General features: G+C 33.2%; 1 protein-coding gene across 3 annotated transcripts in view; it reads right to left on the reverse strand.

Moving 5' to 3' along the window:
* LOC132701001 (cadherin-89D) overlaps positions 1-19,174 on the reverse strand; it is a 267,876-nt gene that overhangs the window by 47,390 nt on the left and 201,312 nt on the right. For all 3 annotated transcript variants that reach the window (XM_060668612.1, XM_060668611.1, XM_060668610.1), the window contains exons 14-16: positions 17,569-17,833; positions 13,259-13,823; positions 5,567-5,917 (exon numbers count right to left, since the gene is read on the reverse strand). In XM_060668612.1, the coding sequence (XP_060524595.1) occupies positions 5,567-5,917; positions 13,259-13,823; positions 17,569-17,833 (1,181 nt within the window). The remainder of the gene's footprint in view (positions 1-5,566; positions 5,918-13,258; positions 13,824-17,568; positions 17,834-19,174) is intronic.

Genomic DNA, 19,174 nt, shown 5'->3' on the forward strand with positions numbered 1-19,174 from the left:
ATTTTTGAAAAAACAATTTTTTAAATAAATAAACTGATGAAACTTGGAATATTTAATTCCAAAGAACTCAGTAGACATGTCTATATGTATACAAAGCTGTTGTGTTGCATACATGTTTAATTTATTATATTTACAATTAGACAACAACAGTTTGTAATGCAAACTATAAGTAGAAGAATATATTTATATCACTTTATGAAAAATTACACAGGTGCCTATATAAAAAAAAAAACGGGTAGTATCATCTTCTCAATTGGCTGGATTGGCAGGTATTGGGGTATTTGGGTCGTGTGGCAAACTTGAGGTTCGGTTAAACAATTTATTTTCAAATTTTTAGCAATATATCCACGAACATGGCACATGCAAGAATTTGTTAGCGCTCCCTGAATCATAGGTATTCTAAAAGCTTGGAATCGCTTGGTTAAATTATTCCAATGTCTTAAACCTTCTTCACATACCTTACAAACAATATGTGGCCCCAAGATTTGTCTTCATCACCAAGTTTTATTGCAAAATAAACGTAATATTATTTTTTAGATGGGGGTGTAAAACTATGTCTAAATTTCTTAACCACAAAAGAACCACAAACTTAGCAAAACGTGTGTGGAATATTTTTAAAAAATCTTGGCAGAAACTACATTTTGCTTTCGGGGATTCCCCGCCAACATTCTGTTAATGTGTGCAAAATATATCGGCGGAGCAATTTCGATTTGTAGAATGTTAAGTAATGATCGTATTTTTAAAACAATAAATATGACATCTCAAAAATTAATTCAAAAATGTTGGATGACAGAAACAAAAGAACATAGATATATCAAAGTAAACCATTTGATTCACATCAGCATTTTACAGCATTGTTTTAAAAAGCCCTTTTCGTTTCAATCAACACAATGAGAAATTATTATTTACCAGGCTGATATTACATATCAAATTGTTTGAAAACTAATATCTGACTGCAGATAAAAAATTGTAGATTCATTTTTAATGCGGAAAAATGTCGGTAATTTCAAAGTCTTCAAATGTCTCTAAACGTGCTGTAAAGAGAAGATTACAAAAATATGTGTATAAGTCTAGGAGACTTCTAAAAACTACTTCCAGGAATTAAAAAACGAATTTAAAAATATCAAAAGAAAAATGCTTTTTCCAAATAAGAATAGAAAGGCCCTAATAGAGAAAAATGGAATACGGTTAATAGTAACTTTAAATATAGTATAAAATAGTAAATATAAAAATTTGTATCAATATGTAGTTTTCAACTACTACTAAACAACTACTTGTAAAAAGTCTGCTTTGTTTTATGAAAATACTTATTAATGTATACTAACGAAGTTCAATTCAAAGTTGCTCGAAAACTATAACAAACTAACTATGACAAAATCAACTCGGTTTAAACTCATTATTGAACTAAAATTACTTGCCATTGAGAGGTGTTTTCCAGCCCCCTTAAAATATTTAGAAATATCAAAATTAAGATGAACTGGCGAGGCCATTATTCTGACGTTGACGTTTCGACACTGTCAATTTACTTCTCGAAAAAACTATTTTATTGATTCATATTTTCCGTTAGCGCTTAGTCCTTATAATCAAAACTTAAATTTCGTTTTTCCGAACACTTTGGTCTTGTGGATGAAATGGTAGAAATTGAACGCAAAGTGATCAATTCCTACTACGAAACAAGGAGGAAGCAACAGAATGGTCTGGGGATGTTTTTGTCAACATGCGACAAGGCCAATCATTCATGTACAGGGCGAAATGGGCCGACTTAAATACAATACAATACTATAAATACAATATTAGAGAATACAATCCTACCGTTTTTAAAAGGAAGAGAGACCAGCGCGATTACGATTTCAATCGGAAACAAGCATACAAGTGAGTAAATGATTGGTTTGGATAGAAAAACAAAACTGTGGTTAAACGGCCCTCCCTCAGTCAGTCAATTCAATTTCAATGTAAAAAATCAATAGAAAATCTTTAGTATAATTGAATCCGAGTGGTCGCAAATTCCTGCAGAAACTCTACAAAAAATTATTGATTCCCTATGTTAGAAAATGTGCCTTAAAAAATGTTTTTCCATAGAATAATAAAAGTTTCCCCTTTTTTTTTACAAATTAAAATTTTTAAAATTTAAAAATATCAATTTCACCGAAAATAGTTCTTTTTAAAATTACCCAAACCATTTTAACCTAAACCTACTTCATCTTCAGTGAGTCAACGTCAGTTCATGATCTGATTGGTTTCAAAAGTTATGGTAATATGGTAAATAGGAAAGTTAGAAAAGTAATAAAACAATTTAGAACTAATTTAGAGTATATAGGGTGGCTCAAAAATATGACGAATAAAGCATGCATTTTTTTAAATGTTTTCCAATGAAGCTACTTTTCGCCATGATGGTTCTGAGTTCTGGGTATAGAAAGTGCAAAACCAAAACCATTGGCCACTTAATGTGTGGTATGGAATAAAACAATTTAAAGTCATTGGACCATATTCTTTTCGCGAGATGAGGCTCCTCCGCATTACCATCGAGTTTGAGAATTTTTAAATAATAATTGCCCACAGAAATGGTTCGGTAGAAGTCGATTCATTCGATGGTTACCTCGATCATGTCATTTAACGCCATTAGATATCTTTTTGTAGGAATATGTTAAAGATCGTGTTTATGTGAATCCTCCTACAACACTATAATAGATGGATAATAGGATTATCGTTTATATTAAGCATCGTCCAAGAAAATATGCGAAAAAGACTAAACATGTGCATCCAACTAGAAAACAATATTTTTTAACATTTATTTCGCCCTAATAATAATTAGAAACAAGATAAGTTAATTTGTAGTAACAGGCATTTAATATTATTTGCTGTGAAATTGAAATTTGGCCGTTACCTTCACCAAAATTGCTGTTGCTTTATCTACAGCATCAACAAAGTTCTTAACCCTTAAGTGGTGTACTGGGGTCAAGGCTGGCCCCAAGCGCAATAAATCTTATAAAAATCCCTTACATTTGGCAACACGGTGTCGTTCCATTCAATAGCCGCATCAGTCGACGTCGCTTAGTTGATGCAAATCTATAGGGTGCACGTTGTGGTAATACGTCGCGTTGGCACTGACCCAACATACTAGTTACGTTAGTATTTCTGATCAAATATGGCGAGCAAATTTTTAACTGATAAAGAGCTTGAAGCTATTCTTATAAACGACAGTGATCTTGAAGAAGGGTCAAGAGTAACTGGAGATTTCGAAGACTCAGCTAGTGATCTGTCTGATGCTGAAAGCCAATGCTATGCTAAATATCTCGAAAAAAATTTAATTTTTTACTTGGAAAAGCCCTGATACAAGAACATCTTCAAGAACGGCTCTGACTGAATATCCCTAGGGAAATAAAAAAAATAATAAGAAAAGTACTCGGTATAGCAGAACAAAGTCAACCCGACGCCACTGATTTGGAACCTCGTCCTCAAAAAAGAATGAGACGCTCTCTATGTCCACGATCAAAAAATAGAAAGTCTTCAATGTCTTGTTCAAAATGTGGAAAACCCGTTTGCAAGCAACATTCTGAACAGAGATTTGTCTGCAACGCCTGCACTACAGCATTGGAAATGTAAGAGAGAACGTCACTGTCATTTTCTTTATTAACATTCTAATAACGTTTTTCTTTATTACAGCTGGTCTGATGAAGCCTAAAGAACCGATATTACGCCGGTTTGGAAGAATAAAAATGTTAGTTTGAGTTCTGGTTGCCTATTTTGAGGATGCCTGTAAATATTTTGTTTATTTTCTTTTATTTCAATAATGTTTTTGATTTTTTTTACTAAATAAATATTTTAAAATTTTGTACGGTATTATAACACTTTCCAATATTACGTTACCTTATTTCTTAAAAAAAAAACATATTTCGCGTTCTAATTTCCTCGTATATCAATTTTAAATTGGGGTCACCAGCGACACCGTAATACCAGCTACGTTATAAAAAAATTGTATACCAGTTGTTGGCTAATTGTCTAATATTATAGCAATATATCAAATGCCTATTTTTAATACTTGACATTTTATTTTAACTTTTCCAGCATTTATCCTTCTTTCTGTTTAAGACTGTTGCTATAAAATTGGCCAGGACAAAATGATATTGTCAAATTTTTAGCTAACAACTAAGTAAATAATTTCATAAAAAATATTGTCGTGTCGATAAATGAAAAAAAAAAGCAAAAAGAAAGAAACTATGGATTTTCCTAAATCTTAACTAATTGATATAATTTATAAACTGGGTAAGTCAAGTACAAATATTATCTTTTCAATATGAAAATATACTAAAAACTTTTTTTTGAACAATTTTTTTGTCTAAAATAATGTTTTTCCGATGAAATAAAACACTTTCAGGTTATTGTACCACATTTTTTTCGCTAAGCACTTAAATGGCCCAGTATTTAAACTTTTTGCAGAAAAATTTACCTCAACAAATGTGGTTCCATCAAAATGAAGCTCCACTGCATTTCCATGGCCAAGTTCGAGAATTTTTAAATAGCGATTATCCACAGAAATGGATCGGTAGACGTGGATTCATTGGATGATTCCCTTAATCACTGAACCTAACTGTATTTCTTTTTGTGGGGATATGTTAAAGGCCGTGTTTATGTGATTCCCCTTACCTGACGATATGGAAAATAGCATTCGTGACCCGTACAGGAGAATAACTCCGTTTATGCTAAGACACGTTCAAGAAAATATACGAAAAAAACTAAATACTCATAGGTATCCAAGTAAATATAATATTTATTAATTTGAAGTAATAGGTATTTAATATTATATACCTTTCTTGTGAGTTGAAAATTAGGACACCATTTCCACCGAAATTACTAATAAGTGTATGTTGCTTTCTCTACGGCTTTAAAATAGTTCTTCCTCCTGTTCATTTTCATTCATTTTTTAATCTGAACAATGCCCTGTTAGCTAATAGTTTTTGTCTTAGACAGAAAGGAGTGTAAATATTGAAAAAATTAAAATAAATCTAAAAGTATTAAAAATAGGTATATGATATACTCAATAAAAGATCTTTCAGCGCCTACCACACCGAAACATTGAAAATTTAATTCAAACCCTTATTTTGATTTTAACAATTTAGAATCATATGGTGTCGTACATGTATTCGTAATAAAAAATGCTAATTAATACATGGTGTAGTTTTTTCACGAAAACTGGCTGAACTGGAGCTGAAAAACTGGCAATGAGAAAGCGACTTTTATTTTTCTCTTTAAATGATACCAGAAGAAATAAAAGCGAAAGGGTCTAAATTCGTTTTTGTAGCGTATTTTCGGCATTAATGAGATTTTAACCTTAAAATTTTGATTTTTTCTAATTTAACCATCTTCGTATCTCTTATGGTTTCCAACACTGTATAATATTTAATCTTCGTATTTTTAAGACAGCTTAAAAGTTTGATGCTCTATAATGCAATACCGACAGTTATCAGCCAAGATGATATACTTTGAGACAAAGTATACAGGTTTTCTAGCACGATATATCAGCTAAATTCAGACATATAGAAAGTTCACTATAGTCGTATTAACTCACCTAATATTTTTCTGGTATAGGCAGCTTCCTCCGTGTCAAAATTGTACCAAGACTTCTTAAACACTGGCGTGTGATCATTAATATCTTTAACCATGATCCTAATTACTACATTATCTTTTAACATCCCTTTATCCGAAGCTGACACGTTTAATCTGAATTCAGATTCTGGGGGCAGAACCCTGGCCACTGAAATTTCTCCATTGATCGGATGTACCATAAAATACTGGATCAAATTGAACGGTTCGGAAGTACGTTCACTCGGGATGTACGTTTCCGATACCATTTCGTATTTTATCTTGGCGTTTTCTCCAGCGTCCTTGTCTTCTGCTATAAGTCGTAATACTGAGGTTCCTGGAAAAAAATTTCTACCTCAGCTGGCACCATGATTACTGACAAAACCGCAAATTTTAATCTATGAAAATTAATCTGGAACGATTACTCAATAAAAAATAATAACTAAAAGTATGCAGGTCTATTTTGAAATTTTCGTAGATGTAAGAATGCTTGGATTCTCGCATCCAGTTCTCGTTCATGTGTGTGGTGGGTATTTAATTTATATTGATCTAATGGTACCATTATAGGCGAACGAATCACCCGTTTTTTTAAAAAAATTATGCTTTCACAAATGATACTGCAGAATTCGTGCGTATTGCTCTTTTCGGATTTTTAATATTGTAATTTTTTCTATTTTATAGTTTATATTTTGTGCGAACCAAAATTAATGTAAAAAAGTTAAAAAAAAATCGAAATTTGAAATAATAAACTAGTGGTACAATTAGACATTAATCATTAGAAATGAATTAGATGAAATTAGAAAACAATTAGACATTAATAAACAACCCACAAAGTGAAAATTTTTTTCAAATTCCAGGAAGTCCTTTTAATCATATTTTAGGTTAGGATAGACATAATGCGACTTTCATTGTTGTTGTTAGGCCTTTATGCGACTATCTAACGGCATAAAAACATCAGATCGATGCATTTTTTTTTTATGGGAAAATATGTATTTTTTAAGATTATGTCACAAAACGCCTCTTGGTGCCACGGTAAGCAAAAATGGAACAAACAAAATTAGGACAAAATAGATTTGAATTTGTTTCTCTACTTACTTTTTCTGTGACACATTAGACATTAGAAATTTCTGTAGAGACCTACTTTTAAAATTCGAGTTAACAATTACATCCCTGATGGTGTGATGGACTATCGGTTTGCCTAAGTTTTTTCAAAGGAACTTCCACAGACAATTATGATGAGAGGGTGGTTCCAGATTCTCGGACTTTAATTATATCTGAAATAATGTTGAGAGTTTCAAGGATTTTGGTAATGAGGGCCTCTATGTCGAATATCGTTTGAGTTGCAATGTCAATGTTGACATGTCTGATTTTATTTTTTTAGGAGATAATTAGTTTCTAACTCAATGGTAAAAGGTATGTTAGTATTTAGAGAATTTAAATGGCTAAGAAAAGTCGGTCCAAAAATCATAGAATCATCTGCACTTCTCTCGAACTATTTCCACACAAGAGATATTAGGCGTTCCATCACAGATTACACATCAAACAAAGTTGTTAAGAAATAAAACGTAGAAACAAGATGTACCACTAATTTCTCAAGAGCCTGCGGAAGGCTACTGTAAAACTATTTACAAAATTTCTGGATTCCTTCTGCGTCGGTTGTTGTTGAATCGAATTTGCCGACGTTTCGTCAATCATCCTGTTGGCTTCTTCAGAGCTTCAAAATAACCAAACGCAGTGAGAATCCGAAAGTTTTGTAAATAGCAGATTTACCACTTGTCCAAAAATCTCTCAACGTATTCGATACTAGTGATTCAAAATTTCCGGAAAAATTGGTTGTCGGAAAAAAACCGGGTTTTTTTCCCGGAAAAATTGGGAAAAAACGGAAAATTTGGGAAAAATCGAATCTTTTTTGGAAACGAAATCCACAAGCATTTTAATATCCAGGGAGGTTTACGCGTTAAATATTATTCAACAATAAACAACACTGAAAACTTGTTCACCAGTGAATCCCCTACACATTAACGCGAAACAAATCTGATTGAGTCCGATAAATACCTATTATCAGAAGTGATTTTTGTTTTTAAGTTGATAGAAGATGCAATATATGGTATTCCCGCAAATACTGATGGCCTGTCCTGCCTGACTAGAGAGAACCTATTAAAATATGTAAAAGAGCGCTTCGATTTTTGTTGTAAACCTATTCATTTTGCAGCAAATCTTCTTGATTCCCGTTTTAAAGGGAAGCAAATAAATGAAGACCAAGTTATATTGGCAATTGATTTTATTTCGCAAATGTCTCAAAAAATAAATACAGGATAAGTAATGGCAAATTTAGCCCACTTCAGAACTGAAACGAGATTTTTTAGTAGGAATTCTCTATGGGAATCTGCGAGCAGTACTTATCCAGTTATATGGTGGCAGGGGTTGTGTACCTAGCAGCCACTTATGCCAATTGCTTTCAAAATTTTAAATGAACCTTCATCGTCCGCTTCGTTAGAAAGAAACTGGTCTTTGCATGGTGTTATTCATACTAAAAAAAGAAATAGACTGACACAAGATAAGGTACAAAAACTTGTTGCAATTCAGTCTACTATAAATTTACAAGAAAATGACAAATTTGCCTACGATCCTAGGCCAGTTCCGCTTTTGCAGCGGGCTGAAATGGATATCGAATTAATTGGGAATCAGAACCAGATTCTTTCTCCGAAGACTCGGACCTTGACGATGAAACCCCTTTAAGTGTACTGGCTTTGCAGAAATGACGTTTTTTTACTTGCATTTTGCGTTCTCAGTTCTTCTTCTTTTTTTTTGTTTATGATGTATTCTAGAGTTTATGTTTTGTTAACCAAAGAGTTCTTATTTGATTTTTTTTATTATTTTGAAATAAAGTAGGCATCTTAATTTTTGTTTTTTTTTATTGAAGCAACTTGTACTAACCAATATGCATTTATTACGTAATATATTAACTCGTTTAGCTGTCTGGAATTTAATTTTAAAAAAGTCAAATTTTCCGTTTTTTTTCAATTTTTCCGAGGTTTGGGAAAAAAACGGAAAAAACCCGTGTTTTTTTCCAAATTTTCCGTTTTTTTTCCGAACCGTTAAAACTCTATTCGATACGTCAAAGACAAAATTCCGTTTGAGATACCAGGAGGATATAGCATACGCATAAGCATAAGAGCAAAGAATGCATACAACTAGGTTAAAAGAAACGAGAAAGAGCCTTAAAACTACCGGACATCAAAACTCATAGCTAAAACTCTTGCAACCAACTAGAGAAAAATTGGAGAATCCATGGAAATCTCTAAAAAGCAAACAACCTTAACAAACGATATGTAAGTAGGTACAGAGTGGAATGCACGCCAATTTCAGTTAAGCTCTGAGAAGCCAAGAGGATGATTGTCAAAATGTCATGAAGTTCGATTTATCAATAACCTACTCAGAAGGAATCCAGAATAGTATCCGTTGCCATTAATGCGATATATATATATATATATATATATATATATATATATATATATATATATATATATATATATATATATATATATATATATATATATATATGTATATATATATACACAAAACGGTAGTCGTGACCGGCTAGTTGAACAACAAATTTTAGTTAATTGGGGTATCGGTCCTGATGACGGCTCAAATAAAAGGCTTTTGTGCTACACCAAGCTTTCGAAAATGTTTATTTTCTTCTTCAGGGGCTACAATATGAAAGCGGCTCTTAGTTATTTAATACTAAAGTCTTATAGTTAAAGTAGTTACTGCTACAGTGCCATTATAGGCCAACACCAAACTCATCCGGATAACAGAAAGAATCAAATACGACCGTTAATTATTATAACCGAGGGCAGCCATCTAGACGAAATTGTTATTACATTTTATTTAAACGAATTTTACTTCAAACGCAAAACGCAAATGATGGAAAGGTTTTATTAGTATGACCACCGCCAGCCGTCCAGTTTTTTTCCCTTTCTTTTTTTTCCCCTTTTTGTTACCTCCTTTTTGCTTACAAGGCACCTAATGTATAGAGGCTTGGGACTATTTTTCTAAATTATAATTACATTGTGACGACACTATTATCAGCAAACGCAATTCGATTGACGGTTGGTTGTAAAGTTAAGACATTAGAGTAGATCACACTGAGGCCATCAATGTCAGATCTTTTATTGACCGATTTCGGTTCCAAGAAAATCTCCACCATTTCCAAAGTTGCTCTTTTGTTGTAGTTGCTTTCTTTATGGAGAATTTTTGTTTCAACAAAGTTAACATCGTGATCCATTTAGTTAGAGTGTGTTGCTAATGAACAGGTGTTCTTATTGAGTCTGCAATCACTCTTGTGTGACGTAATTCTATCTTTAAGTACTCGCGATGTCTGTCCTATGTATACCTGATCACACTGATTACAGGGGATGCTATAAATTACTTCTGAATTCTTTTGTACCTCATCCTTATCTTTTAGTTTGCTAAAAACACTCCCCAATGTTTTTGTTTGTTTATATGCTATCTTAATATTTGTTTGTGCTCTCAGAATTTTTGTGAGTGTGGTCGTTAATTCTTTAATGTATGGCAATGAAAAATAAAAACATCTCTGATCGTCCATTCCTGGGCTATCTGAGTGGACGACCGTGTTCCGTGGGTTTGGAGCTCTTAGTGGGGTCGTGCTATATAACAATTTTTTAGTTAACCTACTTGGGTATGAGTTGTTAATCAGCATGTCGTAAAGCTTATTAAGATTTTTTTGTCTTAGTGATGGGTGAGAGATCCTCTCGATTCGTGTCTTTAATGCTATGACCAAATTTATTTTTGTTTTCGTTGTATGGTAAGAGTGGAAATTCATATATCTCCCCGAACTGGTCGATTTTATGTACCAATCTAATATAATTTTGTTATCGTTGTTCCGGATCACTTTAGTGTCCAGAAATGGTACGCTTTTATCAATTTCCTCCTCTACTGTAAATTGTATGTGTGCATCATAGCTGTTAAACACTGTGAGAGTTTCCCTCACGCAACTTTCAGGTATGGAAGTAATTATATCATCCACATATTTTTTCAGAAATGGTAACTGAAACGACAGCTTATCTACGCACACCTCAAGTAGGTCATCCATAACGTATTGAGCTAATATTGGAGAAATGATGGCACCCATAGGTGTACCTAATTTTTGTTTGTAAAATTCATTGTTAAATCTAAAATACGTTGTATCAAAGACAAACTGAAGTATCTTTAGGAAACTAATTTGTGACAAATCAGTGTGGTTTCTAATTCTGTTCCAATGTTTTTTTATACTTTTTTCTACCAAATTATATGGAATATTACTAAATAAAGAGACGACATCCAAGCTCACAAGAACATACTTATTAGGTAATTGTTTGTCATTGATAAATGAAGAAAACTCAAATGAATCACCTGTGAAATAATCATTATTCTTATTATATGCTTTGGTTAAAACCTGAGTCAACAATGAAGCCAGTTTACTGTTCGGAGCATTAATTGATGAAATTATCGGTCTTAAGGACAATTGGGGTTTATGTATTTTGGGTAAGCCATAAAATTTAGGACAAGTTTGATTATATATATTTAAAGTTTTGGCTACCTCATTTGTTAATTGTTTTTGATCTTTTAATGATTTGACAAGTTTGTTAGCTTTTTGTTGGTAAGTAGATGTAGGATCGCATCTGAGACGCCCGTAATAGGTCCGATCCATCAGAATTTCGTTTGATTTTTGAATGTATGTATCTTTAGACATAATAACTGTCACATTCCCTTTATCGGCACACATACAATTTACAGTAGAGGAGGAAATTGATAAAAGCGTACCATTTCTGGACACTAAAGTGATCCGGAACAACGATAACAAAATTATATTAGATTGGTACATAAAACCGACGAGTTCGGGGAGATATATGAATTTCCACTCTTACCATACAACGAAAACAAAAATAAATTTGGTCATAGCATTAAAGACACGAATCGAGAGGATCTCTCACCCATCACTAAGACAAAAAAATCTTAATAAGCTTTACGACATGCTGATTAACAACTCATACCCAAGTAGGTAAACTAAAAAATTGTTATATAGCACGACCCCACTAAGAGCTCCAAACCCACGGAACACGGTCGTCCACTCAGATAGCCCAGGAATGGACGATCAGAGATGTTTTTATTTTTCATTGCCATACATTAAAGAATTAACGACCACACTCACAAAAATTCTGAGAGCACAAACAAATATTAAGATAGCATATAAACAAACAAAAACATTGGGGAGTGTTTTTAGCAAACTAAAAGATAAGGATGAGGTACAAAAGAATTCAGAAGTAATTTATAGCATCCCCTGTAATCAGTGTGATCAGGTATACATAGGACAGACATCGCGAGTACTTAAAGATAGAATTACGTCACACAAGAGTGATTGCAGACTCAATAAGAACACCTGTTCATTAGCAACACACTCTAACCAAATGGATCACGATGTTAACTTTGTTGAAACAAAAATTCTCCATAAAGAAAGCAACTACAACAAAAGAGCAACTTTGGAAATGGTGGAGATTTTCTTGGAACCGAAATCGGTCAATAAAAGATCTGACATTGATGGCCTCAGTGTGATCTACTCTAATGTCTTAACTTTACAACCAACCGTCAATCGAATTGCGTTTGCTGATAATAGTGTCGTCACAATGTAATTATAATTTAGAAAAATAGTCCCAAGCCTCTATACATTAGGTGCCTTGTAAGCAAAAAGGAGGTAACAAAAAGGGGAAAAAAAAGAAAGGGAAAAAAACTGGACGGCTGGCGGTGGTCATACTCATAAAACCTTTCCATCATTTGCGTTTTGCGTTTGAAGTAAAATTCGTTTAAATAAAATGTAATAACAATTTCGTCTAGATGGCTGCCCTCGGTTATAATAATTAACGGTCGTATTTGATTCTTTCTGTTATCCGGATGAGTTTGGTGTTGGCCTATAATGGCACTGTAGCAGTAAGTACTTTAACTATAAGACTTTAGTATTAAATAACTAAGAGCCGCTTTCATATTGTAGCCCCTGAAGAAGAAAATAAACATTTTCGAAAGCTTGGTGTAGCACAAAAGCCTTTTATTTGAGCCCTCATCAGGACCGATACCCCAATTAACTAAAATTTGTTATATATATATATATATATATATATATATATATATATATATATATATATATATATATATATATATATATATATATATATATATATATATATATATATATATATATATAATAAATAAAATATATATATAATAAAATATAAAATAAAATATATATATAATAAAAATATATAAATAATAAACATAAACATCAAATATCTTTAAAAAGGCAAGGTATATAGGTATAAGACATTGGGGAAGAAGCAATTGAAAAATGCAATAAAATAAAGAAAAAATAAATCTTATGTAAGTTTTCAACATTTTGCTTTTATAAATAAGTAGCATTTCCTCAAAAAAGACGACGAATTTCCTGTTTCCAATCTTGCGAAAACCGCACTCAGTTTATTCGGAAAGTGCGGGTACCAAAATCGTAGTGATTTACCGACGATTTAGTATTAAAATTTAATTTGCAATTATCTCCCTCTTATGGCTAAACAAAACAAGTTTCAACCACAGAAACACAATAAAATCTGCCAACTAGTCAACTTACCAACACCGATATCCTCCGGTATGGAAATCAAAGGTGACATTTTTTGCTTGAGTTTCTTCACCGCCCCTAGGTAGCCACGTTTGAGTACATATCTGCCAGATTGCGGCTCAGTTTCCTCGAAATGCGATGCTTTGCCGCCTTCTGCGTCTATTTTCACCACTTCGACGCCTTTCTCTTTGTTTACTTTGATTTCTTCAAAATTAGGAGCGTTGTCGTTTTCATCCTCAATGAAAATGTTCAACTTTGATTCGCTATAAAGACCGCCTTTATCTTTGGCCACCAATCTGAGATTGTAAACGCTGGTGGTTTCGCGATCTAACGGCATACTCGCGCTAGTAAACTGAATTTTGCCAGTGTTTCGATCTAAACGGAAGTTTTCGCTTCCGTTGCCGAATATCGTCACAGTAAATTGACCATTCGCACCGATATCTTTGTCGCTCGCGTGTACAGGAAAGTCAAGATCAACCTCCGTGCCTGACCTCGAGTTTTCTTTGATTTTTCCTTCGTAGGTGCTCCGTTCGAATGTGGGCTTATTATCGTTTTCGTCATCAACGTAGATAGTTACCTAAGATAAAGAAATATATACAGTGCGTCGCATTTAAAATGGAGGCACCCTAATATTTTAACACACAATTATAATGTACAAAATTATACTTGATAAATTACTGTGCCATGGAAAGAAAAATCTCTACCTCTACAATTTATTAATATAATCGGTGTCATTTAAATTCTTCTGTAATTAATATAAAAGAATACTTTTTAATTTTAAGACAACAATTTTCATGGAATAGGGTGAGAAAAATTCGTAAAAACAAAAGTTGAAAAGATTGCTAAGATGAACAATTTAAAATTATACTTAAAAGTATACTTTTTTTTTCTAAAAAAAAAATGCTTGCTATCACATTTGCAAAAAAATTACCATCATTTTTGAAAGCAAATAACTCTTATTTGATATCAGCATTATTATGCATCGGAATTTAAATTAGATGCTAACTGGTATTCAAATTAAACGAATGTTTTTGGATTATTTTTAAATCAAAAATCTCGATTTTCTTAAATGGCATACGATATATATATATATATATATATATATATATATATATATATATATATATATATATATATATATATATATATATATATATATATATATATATATATATATATATATATATGCACCTTTTATTAAGTATTTTTAAGTATTTGCCATAACCTTGCTCGGCCATAAAAATATGCCAAAACATTTATTACATTTTCTTTGTTTGAAAAGTATCACGAGTAATAGAGATTGTAACGAGATAGTTTCCAACCGTAGTTTGTAAATCTTTTCATAATTCTGACAGATTTTCTCCTGTTGATGTGTATAAATCAAAATGCATAATAAACAAATTCATTAAACATGATTAGAATAATAGTTTCCTTCCATTTTGAAGCAATTTTATAGACAAAATTTGCACCACATTCAATAAATTTATGTTTAAATGTCAAACGAAAAATAAATTAGAAACTAGCTATACCAAACGATTTACAATAATATATTTGAATATGTGATAAGATGGCAAATTATTATTTTTGACCAACCCTGTATGATATAGAACTAATATTAAGAAATAATATTAATAATAATTTTAAGAAATAATGTTCAGTAACTTCTTAATTTACGTCAACAATTTATACCTTCTAAGCTCTAACTTTCTACTGGTTTCAGTGACGTAGTAATCGAAATTTAATTGAAGCTTTGTTTTGGTTAGGAAAATGAAAAATTTAATTAAATTAAAATTTTTAATGTTGATGCTACTTTTTCGAAGAAGAGGCGACCTCGAAGCGTTAATAGAATTTTAGATCGATAGAGAGCATCGCCAATTATGTAACTAGTCAAATTTTCAGAACAATCCAATATACCGTTCGACGTAAACGTCTAAGTTACCATCAAGCATGAAAGACCCCGTATATTACTATTAAAAGGTAGACTATTAGGTAAGTTTCAGCAGATTATTTCAGGCATTTTTTTTTTTTGGTTTGATTTTAAATCTTGTTTTGGTTAAAGTTAATTTTTACTAAGTTGATATACAATCGGTATCAAGCTGAACTGACAACTACACTTAGTGATTTAATTGCCTTATATCTGTGAGACAGGAAAGTTTTGCTCTTTAATGGCTCGTTTCTATGAAATATATGTTATATTAGTGACATGTTATAAAGATTAATGGCAACAGGGTGCGAATTCCACTAACACACAACCTAGCCTACCTGATGTGGCTGAAGTTACATTTGGATTTGGATTCGGATTTGCAAATATTACAGTGGACCAGTTCGCTATCCTGTGGATATGCTGGATAAATAAGCACGGAAATATTGTAAAGGAACTCCCAAAAACTATATCCAATATTGCTATACAGAAAATAACCCCTTTTCCGCCCGCATCACCCAAAAAAAAATTACTATTTCGCAATCTCGAAAAAATCAGATACGGTCCCAGACATTGAATAACACCATTGAAAAGCCACTTGGGAGAGCTTCAAAATGATGTATTACTGAACCATCTTGAAACGGTCGGGAATATATAAAACTACCCCATTTATGAAATTCCCAAAAGTTCGTTTTATTTATTTCGCATTCGCAAAAGAAATCTAACGTTGCTAGATATTCAATTAGACCATTAAAGAGCCACTTAGGAGAGCTTCAAAATGATGAATTACTCAACCACCTTGAAACGGTCTGGATGATATAAAACTATCCCCAATAATGAAATATTCAGAAGTTCGATATATTTATTTCGCAATCGCAAAAAAATCTGATGTTCCAGATATTCAAGTAGACCATTAAAGACCCACTTAGGAGAGCTTCAAAATGATGTATTACTCAACCACCTTGAAACGGTCGGAATGTTATATAAGTACCCATATTTATGAAATACCCAAAAGGTTGATATACACGGTGTCCAGAAAGGGTGGGGGGGTATTTGTCACGGCGTTGTCCGAGGAACGGCGCGATTGGTGGGGATAGATAAGATAAGCATGCTTCGCCAGTATTTGGAGATTCAGGAACCATAGAAGCGTACCCGGGAAACCATCGTGCTTTTTGCATACGCGCTTATTATCTCAATGGTGATTCGATAGTGTCAGCTCAAAGTTTATATGGTGCAGAATTTAATGTACGGAAGACACTGAAAGACGATACCATCCGAAAATGGATTCGAATGTCTGAGAACACCTGTTCGAGTGTGAAAATTCACCATCCAGGTCGCCCACGCTCTGTTCGAACCCAACAAGCGATTGAACAAGTGAGAGTTTCAGTGCGTCAAAATCCTTCTCAATCAGTTCGCAAACGAGGTCAAGGCCTTAACATTAAAAAATCGTCGTTGCACACTATTTTGAAGAAAGACTTACATCTTACAGCCCACAAAATTCAGCTCGTACAGGAACTGAAACCTACCGACTATCCTCTTTGACTGAATTTTGAAAATGAAATGCTTCAACGCTTCCCAAAGTTTGAAAACATCCTGTTTAGTGACGAAGCGAATTTTCACTTAAACGGGCACGTAAACAAAGAAAACTGCCGCTTCTGGTCCAACGAAAATCCGAGAGAAAAACATGAACGACCACTACATAGTCCAAAGGTTATCGTGTGGGCTGCCATGTCTGGGTCTGGCATCATTCGGCCGTATTTTTTTGAAGACCGGCGAGGACGACCACTTACTGGAGTTTGAAGGTTTTAATGGAGAGGCATGATTTCAACAAGATGGAGAGACTTGCCACACTTCAAAGCAATCGCTTGCGGTTGTCACTCAACTTTTCCCAGAAAAAGTTATCTCTCCTCGAGGAACCATCAACTGGCCCCCGAGAAGCCCCGATCTGACACCCCTTGATTATTTCATGTGGGGATACTTTAAACAGAAAGTTTACGCAAATAAACCACAAACTCCACTGCAACTGAAGAACAATATACGCACCGAAATGGCCGCCATTTCAGGAGAGATGTGTAGACGCGTGGTGGCTAATTTCCGATGGTTTGTTTTTAATTGAATTTACAAATATCCCCTACCATTTGGGGACACCCGATATTTATTTCGCAATCACAAAGAATTGACGTCCCAGATATTAAATTAGACCATTAAAGAGCCACTTCAAAATGATGTGTGGCGACATTGGATATGGTTTTTGGGAGTTTCCTTACAATATTTCCGTGCTTACTTATTCAGCATGTCCACGGAAATATGTTTTTTTAATTCAGATAAGTAACGAACTGGTCCCCTGTAATATATGCAAATCCGAATCCAAATCCAAATCTAACTTCAGCCTCATACCTACCTGGTAGATACCAGTGCCCAAAACGCTTCCCTTATTATATTCAGCGATGACGGTTAGCCTGTACACGTCTCTAGTCTCTCGATCCAGAGATCTTAGTGTATGCAATGTTCCATCACTTGTTATAGCTATCACATCGGTAACGTCTTTTTGGTTGGCGATAGAGAATTTCAACCCACTTGTCGTGTTACTCTTGAAACCCAGTCTTCCTATTAATATATTCGGTTGATTTTCCTTCACATGAAATTCTAGGGGCGCTTTCCCGGCTCTGAAAATAAATGAATTTGTCGTTAAATTGTTAAAGGTAACCAAAATATAACTTTAATTAATTCGTTGTATTTTGTTTTACGAGTAAATATATATTTAACCGAACCTGTATCTTGTACAATAAAGATCGAAAGGGCTAAATAATGTCTAAACCTAAAAACACATCGTATTGGAAATTTGAAATAATTCAGCACTGCATTTGGAAATATAACTTCGACCAACGAACGTTTCGATATTCTAGACTCTAGAAGAATATGAATGTTTTATTCGACTCCTCATTATTTAGGTATTGTACGACCAAAAATATAGTGCATTTATTCCTTAACCTTCGCAGGACCATTGGTAAAACCACCAACAGATTTTAATTCTGAATTCAGTAGGTCTTCCTTGAGATGGACCGTAACGAATATTTGTAGAAACTTGAAATTTTTATTTGAAACGTAAATGGACCGTTTTAAATTTTATTGAGTATTGATGCTGTGGGGTATTTTCGAATAAGCAGAATCGTTTATTTTAACATCGGGTGATATGTATCGTTCTTAAGAGTTTAATCTAAATTACAATATGTTCGCTTATATAAAGGAGATATTTGAATGGTATCCTTCCAGTAAGTACGTATTTATGTACCTCATTTTCGAGCTTTGACCATGCGAGGCTGTTTTCATTGGATAGTTCAAAGGCTAGAAGTACCTGTACTCTTACAGGTAAGTTTGAAAATAATCATATTTGTCTTGTGCGACTGTAGATTAGCAACATTTTTCTTCTTGTATTTTTGTGTCTATTTCTTCGATTTGCAAACAACAAGAATCTTTTTTAAGACTACAGATTATATTCGCGGTAGACAAAAGTACGTCATAAGAATACAGATAAATATTTATTAGAACCTTACAATTAAACATTTTTTGAAGATGCCTATTTTTTAACACTTTAAAATGTGAAGACCTTGGAATGAAGCAGATGTTCCCCTGTTAGAAGAAGACGTGGGAAACAACGCAGAATGTGAAAACGAAGTGGAGGTGGGAGTCGAAACTAATGACAATTTTGAAGACGAACTACCTCAGCAAATAAAAAACTAATCCAGTTATATTCCGATGCTAAACAAATTCTTTGAATGTTTGCAATTTTATAAGAAATTCAGAAGAGGAAGTAGGAGCAGCAATAAAAAGAAATGATATACAATGTAATATATTGTTACTTTGTACTAATTTTTTTATGTACATGTTTCAAGAATTGCTCGGCGAAAAAGATTGGAAACATACTTATTTCCCGCTTATTAGTGTAGGTAGATAAATTCCTAGGACGGTCCTGGAATGGTTACTGGTAAGGGTCTGTTCGGCGAGGT

Source organism: Cylas formicarius, unplaced genomic scaffold (assembly GCF_029955315.1).
Source record: "Cylas formicarius isolate icCylForm1 unplaced genomic scaffold, icCylForm1.1 PGA_scaffold_4__25_contigs__length_36172078, whole genome shotgun sequence".
Lineage (NCBI taxonomy): Eukaryota > Metazoa > Arthropoda > Insecta > Coleoptera > Brentidae > Cylas > Cylas formicarius.